The following is an 18,838-nucleotide window of genomic DNA, read 5'->3' on the forward strand; positions in this document are numbered from 1 at the left end:
ATAAATACAAACAAATAAACAGTTATATAGAAAAATATCTAGAATTTAAAAAAATGTAGCATGAATACAGTGAAATGATCACAATGTGCCAGAAAGCTAACATTTGCAGAAAATATATTAAGCAGTGAAACTACCTATTCCAACACAGCACAACAGGTTACCAGTATACAGTATAATGGAGCCTAGCGTTTAATAGATCTAATGAACTGTAACTTGTCCAAGATTACTTCCTTCCATTCCTCAAACAACTATAGGAGAATGACTTATTCCTGGTGGAGTGGTGCTACTTTTAAAGAAAATTCTGCGCAACCTGTTTTTAAAAGCCCAACGGAGGGAACACTCGATATAATAAAAAATAGGTATTATGTGTTAGAAAAGCAAGGACACCTACCAGGACAGTGAGGAGCAGGGCCTGGATCTTTGGGTCAGTGAGGACTTCTTCATCCAGAAGCACATTTGATTCAGTCACTGAGACTTTTCGCAAGTGTGAGTGTTGTTGTGAGGATAGCCGCTGTGTTTCTAAGTTAGAGAGAAGACAATCAGATGTCACAAGATGACTTTGCAACTGAGAGTGAGGTCAGGATTTAGCTGGTCATGAATGACAGTGGTAAGAATTGTTTTTAATTTTTATACTTTATTTACAGTACAGTAAAAGACAATTCTGTCCATTAAACCTGTGCCTCCCAATTTAACCTTCAACCTCGTATGCTTTGAAAGGTGAGAGGAAACCAAGCGCTGGAGGAAAGATTTCAGATCAGATTCAGATTTATTGTCAGAGTACATACATGACATCACATACAACCAAAATTCTTTTTCATGCACGCCAGGCAGAATTATCACTTATTGGCAGTGTTAAAAAAAACATCCTGAATGCAAAATACACTGGTAAACAAGAAAGATAAACTGTACAATTCAGAGAGAAAAAAAAAATCAATCAGGTGCACAAGTCAGAACCCTTAAAGGAGTCCCTGATTGAGTTTGTTGTTGAGGAGTCTGATGGTAGAGGGGGAGCGGCTGTTCCTGAACCTGGTGGTGAGAGTCTGGTGGTACCGAGACCTCTTTCCTGATGGCAGCACCGAGAACAGAGCGCACTGGGTGGTGTAGATCCTTCACGATTGCCGCTGTTCTTCGACGGCAGAGTTCCCTGATGGTGCGGGTGGGTTTGCCTGTGACGTCCACTACCACAGACAGTCAAGGGGAGAATGTACAAACTCCTTGCAGAAGCCCCGAATTCAAACCCAGATCGGTGGCAGATAGTGTTGCGCTAACCGTGTCGCCCAAAATCAGACACATACAGGACAACCAACCATACTACGCAGGTTAATGATTTCTCATAGACTATCAGTCTAGTTAAGGTAGCTGATGTACAATGAAGTTAAAAGAATAGGGTTTAGGGGAGATGACTTTTGATCAGCGCTCCTTTGTCTCAATCTGGTAATACAAGTTCAATAACACATGCAAAGAGTCTTGGCCTTGCAGGGGGGATCCCGTGATACCTGTAGATCAAACAATCCATTTGATTCCCCATCCAAGTTAATGGAGCAAGAGTGGTCAGTTGGGGGGATCTCCATTGTCTAAGGGGTAAATTGAGATTAATAAAAAGAATAGAAGAAAGGAATAGTTATGGAAAATAGTAAACCTATCAAATACGTTTGAAGGTTAATTGGATGGGACGGACTTCTGGGCCAAAAAAGCTATATGTCGGAAATAAAATATACTGAAACAGAATTGAGAGCCATTACTATTATCTCAAAATATGGTCCAATTCTGATTTTGTATTTCGTGTAATTAGTCAAAGCAATGAAGTACGTCATTCGTTTTTGCAGCCTTATGGAAGGAAACTTACACCAGCTCAACTCCAACTTGAAAGAAAGGCAAAAAACTGAAAACGTTTAGCTACTTACCCATTTCAAAATCGTGCTCTGCCACACGCCTCATCTTGGGAGGAGTAGTAATCCCTGTCTCTATTTCCTGTCTCTTTGGTGCTTTACTGTCTGAAATTAAGTGGTCAAAACTTTTCCTTGTACCTGAAAGATAACGCGCATTGGCTGTTCAGGTTTAAGCACAAAAAATATGCCACAGGGTGGAAGAATTTATTAATTGGTGCATGAAGATGAAAGCCATTTCAGGGAGTGATCCCTTTGTTGCCTCAGTCAGTATATATACTTTAAATAACAAAAAAAACCCAACGCTCTTAATTTATAACATTGCTGCTTGTTGATTTGAAGGCAGTGTAAAAAGAACATAAGAATTAGGAACAGGAGTAGGCCATTCGGCCTGTCGAGGCTTCTCCACCATTCAGAGATCATGGCTGATCTGATGATAGGCTTATCTCCACTTACCTAGCTTTACCCCATATCCCTGAATTCCATAAGACAATGTAAACATCCATCCAACCTTTTATTAACTATATTCACTGAGGTCGCCTCCACTACTTCAATGGGCAGAGAATTCCAGAGATTCACCACCCTCTGGGAAAAGCAGTTCCTCCTCATCTCCGTCCTAAATCTACTAACCTGAATCTTGAGGCCATGTCCCCTAGTTCTAGTCTCCCCCACCAATGGAAACAACCTAACTACCTCTATCTTATTTGTCTTTCCTAATTTACAAGATCCCCTCTCATTATTCTAAATCCCAGTGAGTACAGCCCCGGACGACTCAATTTATTCTCATAGGCTAATCCCCTCATGTCTGGAATCAACCAGGTGAAGCTCCTCTGCACTATCCCCAAAGCCAGTCCACCCTTCCTCAAGTAAAGAGATCTGTCTGCCGTTCTCCAGATGCAGCCTCACCAGCACCTTTTGCAGTATAACCTCCCTGCTCCAAACTTCAATCCCTCAACAGAATTGGCACAACAAAACGTTATGAGGCAATAAAAAGTGCTGCAGAAATTAAAGTCCATCACATTTCACCGTCACAATGAAATCCTCCAGTAAATGAGAGACGTGGGAACATCAAAACAATACTCCAGGCTCATCATTAGTACATCTTTTAAATTAGTTCACAACTTCAGCATAAAAAGTGTTGAAAGTTGTGTGTGACACTGAAGACCTGTTGTAGAAAGCAGTGGGAGGAGGCTGATATTTCCACAAATGATTCTCTGCTGTTGGCTCCTCTTAATCACAGAAATACTCCAACCCTACCTTAAAAGCTGTTTTCTTCACTGAAATTGGTGATTCTGATAGTAGATCAATATTATGCCATGCTAACTCTGCTTGGTTAAGATTATACTGGCTTTCAGTTACTGAGAGAAGGGAGAGGTGCACAGGTCCACGGGCAGGAGACTACAGGTGGATAAGTGGAAAGAGAGTAGACAAGATTCACAAGGACATTGCTGGGACTTGAGGAACTGAATTACAGGTAAAGGCAAACGGGTTAGGACTTTATTCCCTGGAGCGTAGAAGAATGAAGGAGATCTGATATGATATACAAAATTATGATGGGTACATGTAGAAGAAATGCAAATACAAACCAGTGAACATGGGTGAAAGGGGAGGTTAAGGGGGAATATTAGGGAAAACTTCTGCACAGAGGGTGGTGGGACTATGGAACAAGCTGGCAGCTGAAGTGGTGAATGCGGGCTCAATTTTAACATTTAAGAAAGATTGGACGGGTACGTGGATGGGAGGGATATGGAGGAATATGGTCCGGGTGCAGGTCAGTGAGACTATGTATAAAAATAGTTTGGCATAGTCTAGAAGGGTCAAAGGGCCTGTTTTCTGTGCTGTTATGTTCTTGGTACCATGGGAGGGAGGTTACAAGAGAAAAAAAGCTGACAAGCGACAGAGGGAGGGGATAGTTCTCTGAATGGAGAGGGAAGGAAGTGGAGAGCGAGAGAAAAGGAGTCAGAGGGATGGGCTTGTAGCAGGGATTACTCCACATAGCCAACAAAAAGGCAGGTGTGGCTGGGAGCCACACGGGTACCCTTGGCTACCACGTTCTTGTTTAACTTAAAAAATTCTCTCAGGCTGCCCCTCAACCCCTGACAAACAACCCAAGTTTGTCCAATCCCTCTCAGTTCATTTCCTCTAATCCAAACAACTTCCTTTTGCACTCTTTTGAAAGCCTCCACATTGTTCCTGTAATGGGACAGTCAGAAATGCACACAAATTAACAACTTCAAATCAGAAAATATGAGGCTATCAGTGTGAAGCACCAAATAATGACAAGGCCCATGGGCAAACACAATTTGAAGGTTTTTGCAGCATTTCATCTACGGCAGGCCTAGTAAAATGCCAAATTTCATTGGATATTGTCGTGTGGTCATGGATCCCCGACTATTTGGCAGTAGGAGTGAGTTTTCCCATTTATCTTGCCAAACCAACCAAATAAGAAACATCAATCCTGCAGTTTGTTACTGCTTGCATCTTGAGGCAATCTGATGGACACGACATGGGGCTGCAAAAATGCATGCTCTTAAACTGAGGATTTGCAGCCTCGGAACCAGACGATATCAGCGCCAGCGATCCAAGTTCGAATCCAGCACTGGCTGTAAGGAGTTTGTACGTTCTCCCCATTTCTGCAGGGGTTTCCTCTGGGCACTTGGTCTCTTCCCATCCTTCAAAGCGTTCAGGGGTTGTAGATTAATTGGTGGATCGGTTGGGGGGGGGTGGGGCATGAGCCTGTGGCCCAGAAGGGCCAATTCCACTGCTGTATGTCTATATTAATTAAATCACAGGCCCAATGTTGTCCTTTAGAGAAGGGAAGGTTTCAGGAATAGGTGAAAAGAGGTAGCACTTCAATAAGTGATTGAAAGTTGCTGTTCAGAGGGACCTGACTGTCCTCCACTGAGCAGGTATGGCAAATAACTAAGTGGGTAAATGATTACATTGGCTTTCATCGATGAGGATTGAAGGGAAAGAGTAAAGATATTATGCTCCAAATAATAGAGCACCAGCTGAGACAGCACACAGTTTATATCCCTACCAAAGGAAGGATATACTTAGGATAATGGAGAGCAATAAAGGTTCACCAAAAGATAAAGGATTAGAGGAATGATGTCAGAGATTGCCATTGGTGGGGGATATTGTCCAAGGAAGTGAGGTTAAGCAGGATGGGCCTATTTATAAAAATGAGAGGTGATCTCATTGAAATTTTTTTTTAAAACAGGGCTTGACGGGGCAGACTAGGGATTTAAGTTCCCCTTGGCTGGTCTGTCTCGAATCAGCATACACGGACTAAAAATAAGGGAACAGTCAGTCAGGACTACCCATCAGGGATTTTCTACCCAAGAAGGTTATGGAGACCTGATCACTGAGTAATACAAATTCATTTTAATTCCCAAAATAATCAATCTCAAAGGAAAAGAGAGGTTAATTCGAGAAGACAGCAAAAGGGTAGGTCAACTTTGATCATACTGCACAGCAGAGAGAGCAAGAGGCAAAATGGTACTGGTTCTATTTATTCTTCTTATACTACGTGCAGTGAAAACCAGTTCCCAATGATGGAGAAATAAGGTGCTTGAACAGTCAGCTGCATCTCCATTATGAAGCAGAGTATCTTGGACGCCCATGCAGCAGTGGTACAACTGCAGTACATTTCCTTACCGAGAAGTTTCTTGGTGTTGGCCTGTGAAGGCTGCCCCATGTCCAGACTCATGGACTTGCGTGTCCTGGGGCTAATCTGCCCCATTGTCGGGTAGTTCGCAACCAGATATCTGTCTGAAATCTTCGGTGAAACCCACGGCTGACTTTCTCTTAAAGTTCTGAAAAGTGAGGAAACAAATAATTGAAACTGTACTGGGATGACAAGCTTGAAAATAGCCAACCTGTTCTTTTAATGGTAAGAATATACAAAGATATCTCAGCCTCATATAACAGGGGAAACATGACATTAAACACAGAAGTGAGGCTTGGAGTAGCAAACCAAGATCTTAGTACTGCTTTATATGCTGGGATATGACAATCTCCTACATTCCCATTGCATCTCAGTCATTTCTCAATAAATTCTTTTCACCTTGTAAACGTACACATCAGTGGAGAAGAGGCTGAAATGGGGGAGAAGAATCCAGTGGTTATGGTCCACGGAGGTACTAACAACATAGTTCAGACAAGGAAGGAGGCTCTGTTAGGAAGCCAATGGCAAAATTGAAAAGCAGAACCAGAAAGCTGATGATCTCTGAATGAATACCTGAGCCACGGGTATATGAAATTGGCAGAGGGTAGATTAAATGAGAGGTAGATGTGATTTTTTTTTCCCTCAGCTCTGTTTTCAGAGACAAAAACACCCTCCCTCCCCGATCAATTCTCACCTTTTCTCTCCTGTCCACCTATCCATATCCAATTAACACTTTTTGTCTGTTAGTCTGTGCATCTCCCCCCAGCCCTTTCTCTCCTTATCCCCAGCCTTCCGGGGCCTGTCTGCTTTTTACTCATACCTTGAAGAAGGGTTTGGGTCCAAAACATTGGTTAAATATCTTTCCCTCCTATGGGTGCTGCGAGACCTGCTGATTTCCTCCATCATTTCATTCAAATGTGTGGCTGAAAGCTTGCGATGGGAGAAATAGGCTCGAATCCATGGGACACTGGCATGCGTATTGGGGAAGGAGACAGATGTTCTGCTGGGACAGGCTCCACCTTAACCATGCTAGAATCCACACCATGGCCAATGGCATAACTTCAACTGAAGCTAGGGCTTTGAACCAACTTGGAGTGGTGAAAACTCCAAGAACAGAAGGCTTAATAAAAGACCAGTGGCATGGGATTGTGAAGGGGAAGCTGACAGTAAGATTCACCAGGGCGGAAGAAGTGGACAAAAAGATGCAAGACAGGAAATCCAGCGTTAGGAGTATGGATAAAAAATTGCAAGCTTCTTGCACATAGTACTTCCAGCAAGGGAGTCAAGTCAATAGTAGAGGTAACAATATGGATGATGTTACAGCTGTCACAGAAATATGGTGGTAGACGTACCAGGAGTCGGTCTGCAATGTACCAGGTTGTACTGTCCAAAAGGACAGGCCAATGGAAATGGAGATGGAGTGGTGTAATTCAACAATGAGATCCCTTTGTTCAAAAAACAGGAAAAAGGCCAAAAGCAAGCTGTGAAATCAACTGGCAAGGTGCTTCTCAAAAGGGAACAGGAAATTTTTTAGCAAAGCTGAACATAATTAAATCTAGCAAACCTAATTTAATGAAAGGCAAATCATGTGTAATAAATTTGCTTAAATTATTTGAGGATGTTGAGAGAGAAGGACTTGTAGATGAGGGTATTTAGATTTCTGACAGGAACTGAGCGATGCCCATGTTATCAGAGGAAATATGTTAGCGTGGGCTGAGAACTGTCAGAAAACAGAAGGAAGAGATGGGTTATTTTCAAAATGGAAATAGATAACTGGTAGAGTGCCACAGGGATCAGTTCTTGGCCTACAATTGTTCACAATTCACACAACCTGGAGGAAGAGGATGCAGGGCAAACAGCAGTTTGGCTTTCACTGCAAAGAAGTTCAGAGTTTAAAATCGGAAGATTTTGTTGCAATTGTGAAAAGTTTTGCTGAGGCCGCACCTGAAACATTACATACAGCTGTGGTCCCATTCCCTTAAAAATACTGGACCGCAGAAAGGAGATTCACCAGGCTAATTCCTGGGAAGAGAGGATCATCCCAACAAAAGAGGCTAAATAGTTTGGCTCTGTATTCTTTGGAGGTTAGAAGAATGGGATAGGGGTGAGGGGTCGGAATGGGTGACCTTATTCAAATATTTTAAATTCTAAGCAAGAGTATTGCACAGAAGGTCGAAAATACAAGCTAAGAGGCCAGTCATTTAAAACAGAGGTCTATAGACATTTCTTCCTGCAGAGGGTGGGGAATCTCTGGAATTCTCTGGCCTGGTAGGTGGTGGAAGCTGGACTGTTAGACGCATTTAAAGTACAGCTGGATAATTGTCTGATAGATTGAGGACGAGAAAGGTATGGAAAAATGGCACAGAAAGGGATCCGAGGGCTCATCAGATCAGCTATAGCCAAATGAAATGGTGAGGCTAGCTTTCATGGCCCAATGGCCTGCGCCTGCTCCTGCCTTCTCATCTTCTTGGGGAAATTGAAGCAGCAAGGCTCTACACTTGTTTCACCTGCAATGGTTCTGAGTTCTAGTATGCAGGCAAGAGGCCAATCTTTCAGGCTGAAATGGAATACAGGCCAATGTCTGTGCTTTCCAGGAGCTGCCCAACATCATGGAATGCACGGTACAAGCCACTTGGTCAAAAGGTCTGTGCATTCACTTGTGCTACGTCTTTATTCTTCGTCTAATCATATCGACATTTGTCCTTTCCGCAGCCCTGCCTTGTTTATTCAACTTCCCTCTGTAATCAGTTAACAGAGAGAGAGAGGAATTCTCTATCCACACGAAACATGAGCACATTAAGTCAATCTAGCAAGAGAGACTATTTATGGAATTACACCAAAAGATGTGGAGTCATGTTTCTCAGCTACTCCCAGATATCAGTAAAAGATCAAGAGCCAAAGCAATAACACATTGTAAACAATGTAGGAAAAAGCTGTATATAAACCTGGAGCTTGGATCACCATGGTGCATTGCATATGTGTCCATTGGCACATTCTCCATGGAAACGTCAGACATCAAAAGAGATTTCCTGTGTTTCAGGCTGCACCGACTCCTCACCTCCTCTGAAACAGTCAGCAGGGCTGCAGAGAAAATTGTTATTGTTAAAGAACAAAAATTATGATCCCTATTCTCATTGCCTCACATCCTGATCCTTAATTCTTAAGATCAACGACGATCAAGATGGGTTTGCAACATTAACATTTTAGATTGCAACATGACAGACTCAGAGTTGTACAGCAGAGAAGTAAAACCACTTGGCCCATCACTTCCTTGTCTGGAAGTCTTCTAAATTATGAGGGTATTGGTTCCTTCCACAGGCAGCATTTTGCAGATTCTAACCACTCTGTGTGGGGAAAAAAATCTCTTTGGGTTCCCTCTGTATCTCCGATCTTGCTCCTTGATCCAACGTCCTCTTGTTAACATCATCCTCATGAGAGAGAGATTCTCACCCTTCAATCTCTGGTCATGCCCAAGCCCCCTCCACTCCATGGAAAACAAACTCAAGCCTTTCCAATCTCCCTTCATAATGGGAATGCTCCAATCGAAGGCACGTCCTGGTGATCCCACTGCAATTTCTCCAGTGCACTTATATCCTTCCCACTGTGTGGTAGCCACAATCCGTTTCTACTTGGCACTGGAGATGTGGATGAGGAGAACTACCCTCCCGCGTCGTGTATATGTCCTATGTGTTATACTCAGCAATCTACCCTGAACATTAGCAGGCCATTTGCCTGCAGATGCAAAGATAATTATACAGGAGGCTCCCAGATTATGGAAGACCTGACTTCCTCCATATTCTGTCAAACTCTGCTCTCACATATCGTGCATCAATCTCTTCCCCGGGAAACAATGAGAGAGCTACCGCACAGCCAAACTCTCCTTCAGCCAAGATCAATCGTCAGGGACCTCAAGCCAGCTCTTGTTAGTGCACGCCTTCCTTTGAATAAAGCACTGGTGGTTTTCTCATTGATTTGTTTCCTTCCACCCCGTCAAGTCATCCGGGGCAGTATTCAGGCAAACATTTGGGGTGCCATGGTTAGCACAATGCTGTTACAGGTTTGAATCTGGCACAGTCTGTAAGGAGTTTCTACGTTCTCCCCATGTCTGCGTGGGTTTCCTCTGGTGCTCCGGTTTCCTCCCACCCTTCAATCGAACTGTGGTTGTAATTGGGCTGCACGTGCTCGTGGGTCGGAAGGGCCTATTATTGTGCCAAGAGTTTAAATTTAGAATTTGTCATTGTTCACCTGCACTAACCTTCCCTGGTCTACTCTTTGCAAATCAGTCTCCAAGGGCTGTCAAGGCCAAAGATTTGACATGACTCTTTTGGAAGAAAACTTCGTTTCCACCGTATAGAAAATTCAGTTCACAGTCATTCTTAGGAACGGAACCATCACATGACCAGCAACTGATTTTCCGGAGAAATATGAAAGATAGCGTCAAGGTAAATATTTCCCCTAGTCCCTCACTTCCGATCGAGGTAATAACCACATACCGCTGCCTAGGCAAATGACTGAGATTAGGGAAGGAATCTGGCATCTTGAACATTTTGGAAACATTACCCCACTTATTCACATTTGGCAAAACACCCACTCCCCATGGATTGTCTTAAACATTCAGCCATGCTGGAACGTCCCTGGGACGGAGAGCTGCTCTGTGACCGTGGAGGTTTGCACGCCAACTTTTTATTTATTTGTGAAATTTCTAATTAAATACCCGATAACTTCCCACCTCCCCACCCAGGAATATTTGACCAGAAGAGGGACTTGCGCATACCAGTTCTGTCATCAGGTCAGTGAGGCAAACACTGGGTTAATCTGTCTGCCCAATTTGTTTATTTTGATTCAGTGGCTTTTGACCTGCATGCTACAGTGGCAGTGGGTAGAATTCACCTCACCCTTATTTGTTCTGGCACTATACAACTAGCCAGCACATAATGGGAGGAATCTCAGCTGTTAAGTTTTCTTTCGATAAGTCAAAAGCAAACAACATTTCTTCTCACCAGCCAGATAAGCCACACTTTGAGTGTTAACTTCAAATTTGTCACAGTTCCTATGCTTTCCAACCAAGGCTAGTAGGGTATGTAATATCCTCACTGTTCTGGCCACCGTGGTGGGAGATGGATGCCTGTATCCTGGGAAAAAAGGTGGGGGGGGTGGAGAGGGAAAGAGGAACAAGAGTTTAACAGTTAGAACATAACTCGCTAAATTTTAAAAAAAATTAAACGTGGTTTTTCATCAGAATTTTTTTAAAAAATCCTGAGTCACAAAGAGAATATAAATAAATGCACGCTTAGGTATTTAGATAGGTAGCAAAATAGGAAAGAGAGTCAGTTGTAAGCATTCTGTCTCAAGCCTCCAGACCACAGTCCTCACATGCAGATAGGACTCCTTGGATGGCAAGGGGCCAATCCTTGATGCAAGTGCTCCTAACTCAATCCCACAATGGCCACCTTAGCCCAGCCTTGCAGAAACCCATTAACAGAGATAAAAAAATAACCCGGTGCCAGGATCAGCTAACATTTCCTGCTGAAGTTTTAAAAATTAATGGTGAAGAACCCAACTCCACAATTTCTTGATCATTATATTTGGAAGAGCAGGATCTACCAGGGAATTTTGCAGGTGCCATTATCATGACCACCTTCAAGAGAGAAAGCAATTCTGACCCCAGTAACTACAGACGAGTCTCCCCCATGATGCAGGGTGAATGATCACTCGGCTCCTCATCAATGTCAACCTCATGGTTGAGGAGTTACACCTAGAATTATGAAGTAGGTTTCATCTATCGAGAGGCACAGCAGACACAGTAGTCTTTATGATATAGATACGAAGGGGGCAGCACCGTTTGCACAATATTATGACATCAGGTTCAAATCCGGCACTGGCTGGAAGGAGTTTGCACGTTCTCCCCGTGTCGGGGTGGGTTTCTTCCAGGTGCTCTGGAAGCCTCTCACCGTTTAAAATGTAGGAGGGTTCCAGGTTAATTGGTGGCCAGAAGGTCCTTTTATAGTGCTGCATTTCTAAATTTTAAAAAACTTCTGCAAAGAGTACCATCAGCCACATTGAACCCTCAGATTTGATCATTACTTCTTTCCGTCGCCTTTCCACATGTCTCTCCCTTCCATCTCCTTTGCACAACATGATAAATTTTTACCTCATCCCTTATCATATCCAATTAACACCTTTTGTGGGTCTGGATTCCTCCCCCATCCAGTATTGTCTGAATTCTGAGACTTGCTGAGATTTCCTGCATCTGGCTCGTTCTGCTTCTTCCTTGAAGAAGAACTTAGGCCCGAAACATCAGCAATATATCATTGTCTCCTATGGATGCTGAAAAGACCGGCTAAGTTCCTCCAGCATTTCAGTGTGTTTTATTTCAGATTTGATCAATTAGGAGGAATTGTGGACCATTCTTCTCAACATTCCCTGGAGCTCTTGTGTTCATTATATTTGTCCAATCTTCCAAAGTGCTTCACCTAGCACTTGTAAAGATTAAATTTGATCTGCCACGGCTTTGCTCTATCTTACCAATTCACCACTGTTGTTGTGGTCCAAGATTACCCTCACTATCCAAGATATCGCCACCTTTTATCATCTGCAAATCTTTAATGTCCATGTCAACCTTTAAGGGTCACAGCACCAATCCTGGTGGTACACACACCACTGGTCAAAAGCTCCCAATCACCAAAACAAACCTTCCACCATCACCTGTATTACTAAGTTACTTATTCCAAGCCAACTTTGAATGAAATTGCCCTGGATCTCATGCAGTCTCCTATATGAGTTAGGGTCCTATATGGGGTCTTGTCAAAGGCCCTACTGAAGTGGACTTTCAACTATACTAACCTTTACCTTAAACAAGGAGGTCCAATCATTCTTGAAGCTTATTATCTTCCCTCACCTCATGAAATGCCTCAGTGTTTTTGTTAAATTTATAGTCATGCATTGGTATTGCTGTTGGCATTTCATAACTGATCTCACCTCTGTTTCCCTACCCCAAGTCAAGTTTCTTGTGCATATAGATTCCAAGAAAGCAAGAACTGAAAAGTTAAATTATTGTTTCTACATAAACAATATGTAGCAAGCAGGTAGAGGAAGGAAATCAATAGTCTGCAAAATTTTAAACGGCAAATAGATAAGAAGCACTCTCCTCCTCTTCTGTAAACAAATTTTGGGAACTTGCAGAAAGAAGCTGGTGATGAATTAACATTCCTCACCTTTCATCAGGTGCCCCACTAAAGCAAAGTTGAAGTTCGAGTTGAAATTGAGCCCAACAAAATGATCCATCTGCTTGCAATGCCATTCCAAAGGCCTTCTAATCTCCATGAATACCTCCTCTGGACTCTGAAGGGAAAAGCAAAAAGGCTTCAAGAAGCAGCAAGCAGTGGTCTAAATCATGGTGGCTGGCTCCACAAACTGAGATATTTAAAATTATGAGGGATACGAATAGGGTGGAACAGCCATTCTCAACCTTTCTTCAATATGCCTACACCCCCAGGGCACTGCTAAAGTTTATGAGCCCTCTTCCCTGTGAAGCAGTTGCTTTGGTTTCATCCGCACTTCTCTCCAACCGACTACAAAATAAACGTTACCTGAGGTGAAAAGAAAACGAGGCTTTTACTTAAATGTGCTGTGGCTTTGGTGGGGGGTGTGGGGGAGAGCGAGAACATAGGGCCCTTGTTGAGAATAAGAACACAAGTAGGAGGAGGAGTCCATTGAGCCTCCTCCACCATTCAATGAGATCATGGCTGATCTGAAGATAGGCTCATCTCTACCTACCTATCTTTTCCCAATATCCCCTAACTCCCCTCCTATGCAAAAATCTATGCAATTTTGTCTTAAAAACTTTTACTGAGGTCGCCTCCACTGCTTCCATGGGCGGAGAATTATATGGATTCATCACTCTCTGCAAAAAGCAGTTCCTCTCCATTTCTATATCCCCTCTCATTCTTCTGAATTCCAGTGAGTCTCAGATGATTCAATCCCTCATCATCTCTGGAATCAATCAATGGAACCTCTTCTGCACTGCCTCCAAGGCCAGTATATCCTGAATGTGGTAGAGTACAGGCAAATGTTCTCCTCATCACAGGTGAATATAACTGGAAGACATGGGTTGAAAGCAAAGGGGATGAAATTTGGAGGGGATTCGAGGAGGGTCTTCTTTAAAAATATTTTATTTTACAGCTCATGCAAATGCAAACAATCTGTGGATTTTTCTCCTGCACAATATCATTTACAGAGTCCAGCATTTCCCCCTCTCCCTTCCCCTATTCTCTCTTCTCCCATAACTTATACAGATACACAATTACATAAGAAAGACCCGTGCTACCGAACCCCTGGTATTAAATAAACAATAAAGGGTAGGGGATAAACAATGAAAATTAAAACACACGTCATCTGCACCACACCCCCAAATTGACTCTCTCCTTTATTTACTTGGTGGGATGGCTTATTTCTTCTCTCATTACTCAAGGCTCGAGGTGGGGGGACGGGGGGGGGGGGGGAGGGGATGAAAGAGGGGTGGACATGGATCATATCCGCGCATCTAGGGGCTTCAGATACGGTTGCCACACTTCAATGAATGTGTCATACTTCTTCCTTAAGATTACTTCTTATACGTAATTTTCTCCAGGGGAATGCAACCCTGCATTTCTGCATTCCATCATGCTTTACTAAGCTGTGGTTTGGACTTCCATGCAACTGCTATACACTTCATGGCTACCGACAAGGCAACCTTCACAAACTGAATTTGGTGCTTGGACAGTCTAAACCGTATTTCCCCAATATCCTCCAGAAGGTACAAGAGGAGGGTCTTTTTCACTCAGAAACTGACAACTACCTGGAACAGACTACGAGAGAGCACGGTTGAAGCTGGGTCACTGACAGGATTTACAAAATGCCTAGATGAGTCCTTGAATTACTGAGGAAAGAGGGCAGCAGACCAGGTGATCAGCGATGGGATTAGTTCAGAATGGTTTCCAGCGGTCAGCGAGGATGATTTGGCTGAATGGCCTGTCTGCATACTGCACAATTCAACAAGTTGCTGCCATTTATTGTGCCATACCAATGAGCACAATTGAAGGCGTTTTGGAATTGCAGTGTGAGACAGCGATTGCTTCTCCCGACTGTTGCCATTTTCAATCAAATGTCAACAAAAAGATCAAAAGCCACTGGTTGCCAATAAAATCTCCACTGGTCTGTCAGTACCACGTCGGCAACCTGAGAATGACAAATGAACAAACAAAAGCTTTCCTTTCCATTTCAGAAATTTTTCTAAAAAACTCTTCTGAGCTCAGAAATGGAATTTTCTGCAAGTGGCAATCTCTAATTTTATATCAGAGACAGAGATTTCTAAAATTGAGTGCTGTATTAAGAAATGTAGGGCAAAGAGAGGTACATGATGTATATAGCTCATGGATTAGCCATGATTTTATTGTCAAGAGGCAGTATGGCCTACTGCTGTTCCCAAGTTTCTCATTGCAGCTTGTTCTCTTCACCCTTGTACATGTGTCAAACTTAATGTTCCTAAGAGCAAAGCAGTGCCTAATTTTTAAACACATTTGGATACTGCAATGTAAATTTCAACGCAACTTGCCTTGTATTTTTTTGAAAGACAGCAGGCCCAATAATATTTCAATTCAAAGGAAGTGGTTAGAGCAAAGCTGTTACAGCGCCTGCGATCAGGATGGGGTTCGAAGCCCGCGCTGTCTGAAAGGAGTTAGTGCGTTCTCCCCATGTCTGTGTGGGTTTTCCCTGGGAGTTCTGGTTTCCCCCCACCCTTCAAAACGAACCACAAGTTATTGGTTAATTGGGCGGCACGAGCTCCTAGACTAAAATGGCCTGTTACCATGCTGTATTTCAAAAAACACAAAACTGCTATTTCTTGAGAAAAGCAGAGTGCCTTTTTTCAACCTATTATAAAATGCACCTTTTTCCAGACAGGTTAACAATTTTTCCTGATACTTCTCGAGGTTCTGTCCCACTTTGAAGACCTTTGTAGCCCCCTTACCTTGTCGTTGAAGACTTTAAGGCTATCCAATGTATGGAGATTTTGTTCAAGCAACGCTGTGCCAGCAGAGTACAGGTTGACTTCGTCCAGCTGCAACACTGCAACTGCTACCCAAAAAAGCGCCTTGTGCATGTTTGAGTCCTTCAAGGGGAAGGTGTGATGGTCAGGAAAACAAAGGTTTTACATTGTGAATTCACTTGTACAGAAACTGATGAACATTAGAAATGTAAATTAGCTTAAGATTATTAATCAAGCTCAATGAGATAGACAACAGACTCGCCAAGGCAAATAGCGCCTTTGGAAGACTACACAAAAGAGTCTGGAAAAACAACCATCTGAAAAACCTCACAAAGATAAGCGTATACAGAGCCGTTGTCATACCCGCACTCCTGTTCGGCTCCGAATCATGGGTCCTCTACCGGCACCACCTACGGCTCCTAGAACGCTTCCACCAGCGTTGTCTCCGCTCCATCCTCAACATCCATTGGAGCGCTTACATCCCTAACGTCGAAGTACTCGAGATGGCAGAGGTCGACAGCATCGAGTCCACGCTGCTGAAGATCCAGCTGCGCTGGATGGGTCACGTCTCCAGAATGGAGGACCATCGCCTTCCCAAGATCGTGTTATATGGCGAGCTCTCCACTGGCCACCGTGACAGAGGTGCACCAAAGAAAAGGTACAAGGACTGCCTAAAGAAATCTCTTGGTGCCTGCCACATTGACCACCGCCAGTGGGCTGATATCGCCTCAAACCGTGCATCTTGGCGCCTCACAGTTTGGCGGGCAGCAACCTCTTTTGAAGAAGACCGCAGAGCCTACCTCACTGACAAAAGGCAAAGGAGGAAAAACCCAACACCCAACCCCAACCCACCAATTTTCCCCTGCAACCGCTGCAATCGTGTCTGCCTGTCCCGCATCGGACTTGTCAGCCACAAACGAGCCTGCAGCTGACGTGGACTTTTTACCCCCTCCATAAATCTTCGTCCGCGAAGCCAAGCCAAAGAATTAATCAAGCATTGCAACAACAGGAGGCATGAATAGTACAACACTGTTATAGCGCCGGCGATTGGAAACAGGGTTCAAAACCCACGCTGTCTGTAAGGAGTTTGTACATTCTCCCCATGTCTGCGTGGGTTTTCTCCCACCATTTGAAACATACAGGGGTTGTCGGTTAATTGAGTGTAATTGGGCCGCACGGTCTGGTGGGCTGAAATGGCCCATTACCATGCTGACTGTCTACATTTAAAAACAAATTAAAATACAAATTAACACATTTAGAGTTGTAATTGCATTAATTTGACAGCTTGCTTTCCTTTCCCTGCATTTATCTGGTCAGTACATGGGGTCCCTGGGTCATGGATGACCTGACTGATAGTAATCTGACAATGCAAATCCTCCCATACATTTTTTAAACTTGTGATAATAAAATGTTTTGTGGATATATGAATTAAACTATGGTTAAGGTGATTATTAGTGGAATGAAAGAATTACAGCAAGTGTATGCAGAGTGAAATGATTTAAGAGAATTAAGCTGAAGACCAGCTCCCAGGATTGGAACCCTCGTGTGACCCAGAAATTGCCTGTAATAATCCAGCTCAACTCAGAGTAGAATGGCAAGCAGCGACTTTTAAGTAATAATTCTCTGCTTCTTTATTAAACTAATGTTATTTAACAACCCCCCTACCTCTGCCTCTGTGTTTAGCTCAACACTTAACCTGAAAGACTGCTTCTTCGACAATGCCGCAGCCCTTTAGAACTTAAGTCTTAACCTGGATTTTTGAAATTTTAGAATGCGAGCCCACAATCTTCCATTTCTTCAACAATGTTACCCTGTTCCAAGTCTGGCAATCATATTTAAATTTTATTTACAGCACAGTAGAAACCACTTCCGGTCAGTTAAATTACACCCATATTAAACCTACAAACCCCAAGTGTTTTGGGAGGGAAACACAGTGCCTGGAGGAAGCCCACGCAGACATGAGGAGAACTCCTTACAGACAGCGCTGGATTCAAACACTGGTTTCTGGTGCTGTAATAGCGTGGCACTCATTGCTATGCTCACCATGCCACCTAATTAATTGGAATTGACGTGTGTTTTGCTCCAGTTCTCGCACATCTACAGTCTCCCATGCACCCACAGCTTACCTTGTTGAGCAGCGGTTGAAGCTTGGTCAAGGCTATGACAGTAGCTTCTATCAAAACTTGGCTGTTATGGTTATCAGGACCTTTCAAGCAACTTTCCAGACCCTGTGTGTGAAGTAAAAAGGCCACAACAGTTAATTGTATGCTCTTCGTGGTGAAGTCTTCACCAAAGTGACCATTGGGGAATTTGCATTCCACATCCATCCCCTCTTTGAGCCTGCCCGTCATTGCCAGACATTATTGAGTGTTTTCTCTCCTGTGACTAGACGACGTTGAACAATGTTTACTCAGACTTTCAGACGACAATGACTGAAAGATCGTGACCACCATCACTTTCACTAGAAACTCCACAGGATGGCAACACGCCAGTCAGCACTTTCCTTCAAATACTTAGCGATAACTCAAAAATTATTTCCTACCAACTCAGAAATTGCTGACAGGGAATCCATAATCATCAAAAACTGTATCCCCAACTTAGTACCTATAGCTCAGGAAGCAAGTTCATTCAAGTCAGATTTCAGTCAGGTCCACGCCTCTTCAAAGTTTGACTTGGCCATGAAACACCTGAATTGCTCGTAATGGACTTTTGTGTCTATTAATCAATTTCCATGGACATTCAAATTCAGCCAGAATTATAGCCTGTCATGTTTTGAATTCTTCACATTACAAAAATATGGCCTCAGCCTTTTGCATGTTCAGGGAGGTAACTCTGTAATCCTATTTGCCCTGTCAATTGACATGATCATCGGGCATTAGTGAGAAAAGATCATACATGGTCAAATTATATTTGGTGCAGGCCTGTCAAAGGATTATCGCAGCCCGACACTGGAAGCAACAAGCCAATGGCCCATTCAATTAATAATTCACGTTTTGGGTCATTTATTATACCAAATCGAGTTGGGATTGCAGATGCCAACAGCTCAAACTAAATCATTGAACCCTATTATTTTAGCTAAGGCTCAGAACATAGAACACAACAACACAGTACAGGGCCTTTGGCCCATGACGTTGTGCCATCTGAGAGAAACCAACTCCAACATACTAAACCTTCTCCACCTTACACCCATAACTCTCTATTTTTCTTGTAGCCAAGTTCCTGTCTAACAGTCTTTTAAAAGTCCCCATTGTACCAGCC

At 43.2% G+C, this 18,838-nt stretch overlaps 1 protein-coding gene across 9 annotated transcripts in view; it reads right to left on the minus strand.

Moving 5' to 3' along the window:
* The window catches only part of LOC138749437 (neurofibromin), a 277,305-nt gene that overhangs the window by 18,048 nt on the left and 240,419 nt on the right, over nt 1–18,838 (minus strand). For all 9 annotated transcript variants that reach the window (XM_069910754.1, XM_069910751.1, XM_069910749.1 and 6 more), the window contains 8 exons: nt 17,707–17,808; nt 15,563–15,703; nt 12,771–12,897; nt 10,557–10,688; nt 8,502–8,637; nt 5,547–5,704; nt 1,905–2,027; nt 392–519 (listed from right to left, as the gene is read on the minus strand). In XM_069910754.1, the coding sequence (XP_069766855.1) occupies nt 392–519; nt 1,905–2,027; nt 5,547–5,704; nt 8,502–8,637; nt 10,557–10,688; nt 12,771–12,897; nt 15,563–15,703; nt 17,707–17,808 (1,047 nt within the window). The remainder of the gene's footprint in view (nt 1–391; nt 520–1,904; nt 2,028–5,546; nt 5,705–8,501; nt 8,638–10,556; nt 10,689–12,770; nt 12,898–15,562; nt 15,704–17,706; nt 17,809–18,838) is intronic.

The sequence above is a fragment of the Narcine bancroftii genome, chromosome 14 (assembly GCF_036971445.1).
Source record: "Narcine bancroftii isolate sNarBan1 chromosome 14, sNarBan1.hap1, whole genome shotgun sequence".
In the NCBI taxonomy this organism is placed as follows: domain Eukaryota; kingdom Metazoa; phylum Chordata; class Chondrichthyes; order Torpediniformes; family Narcinidae; genus Narcine; species Narcine bancroftii.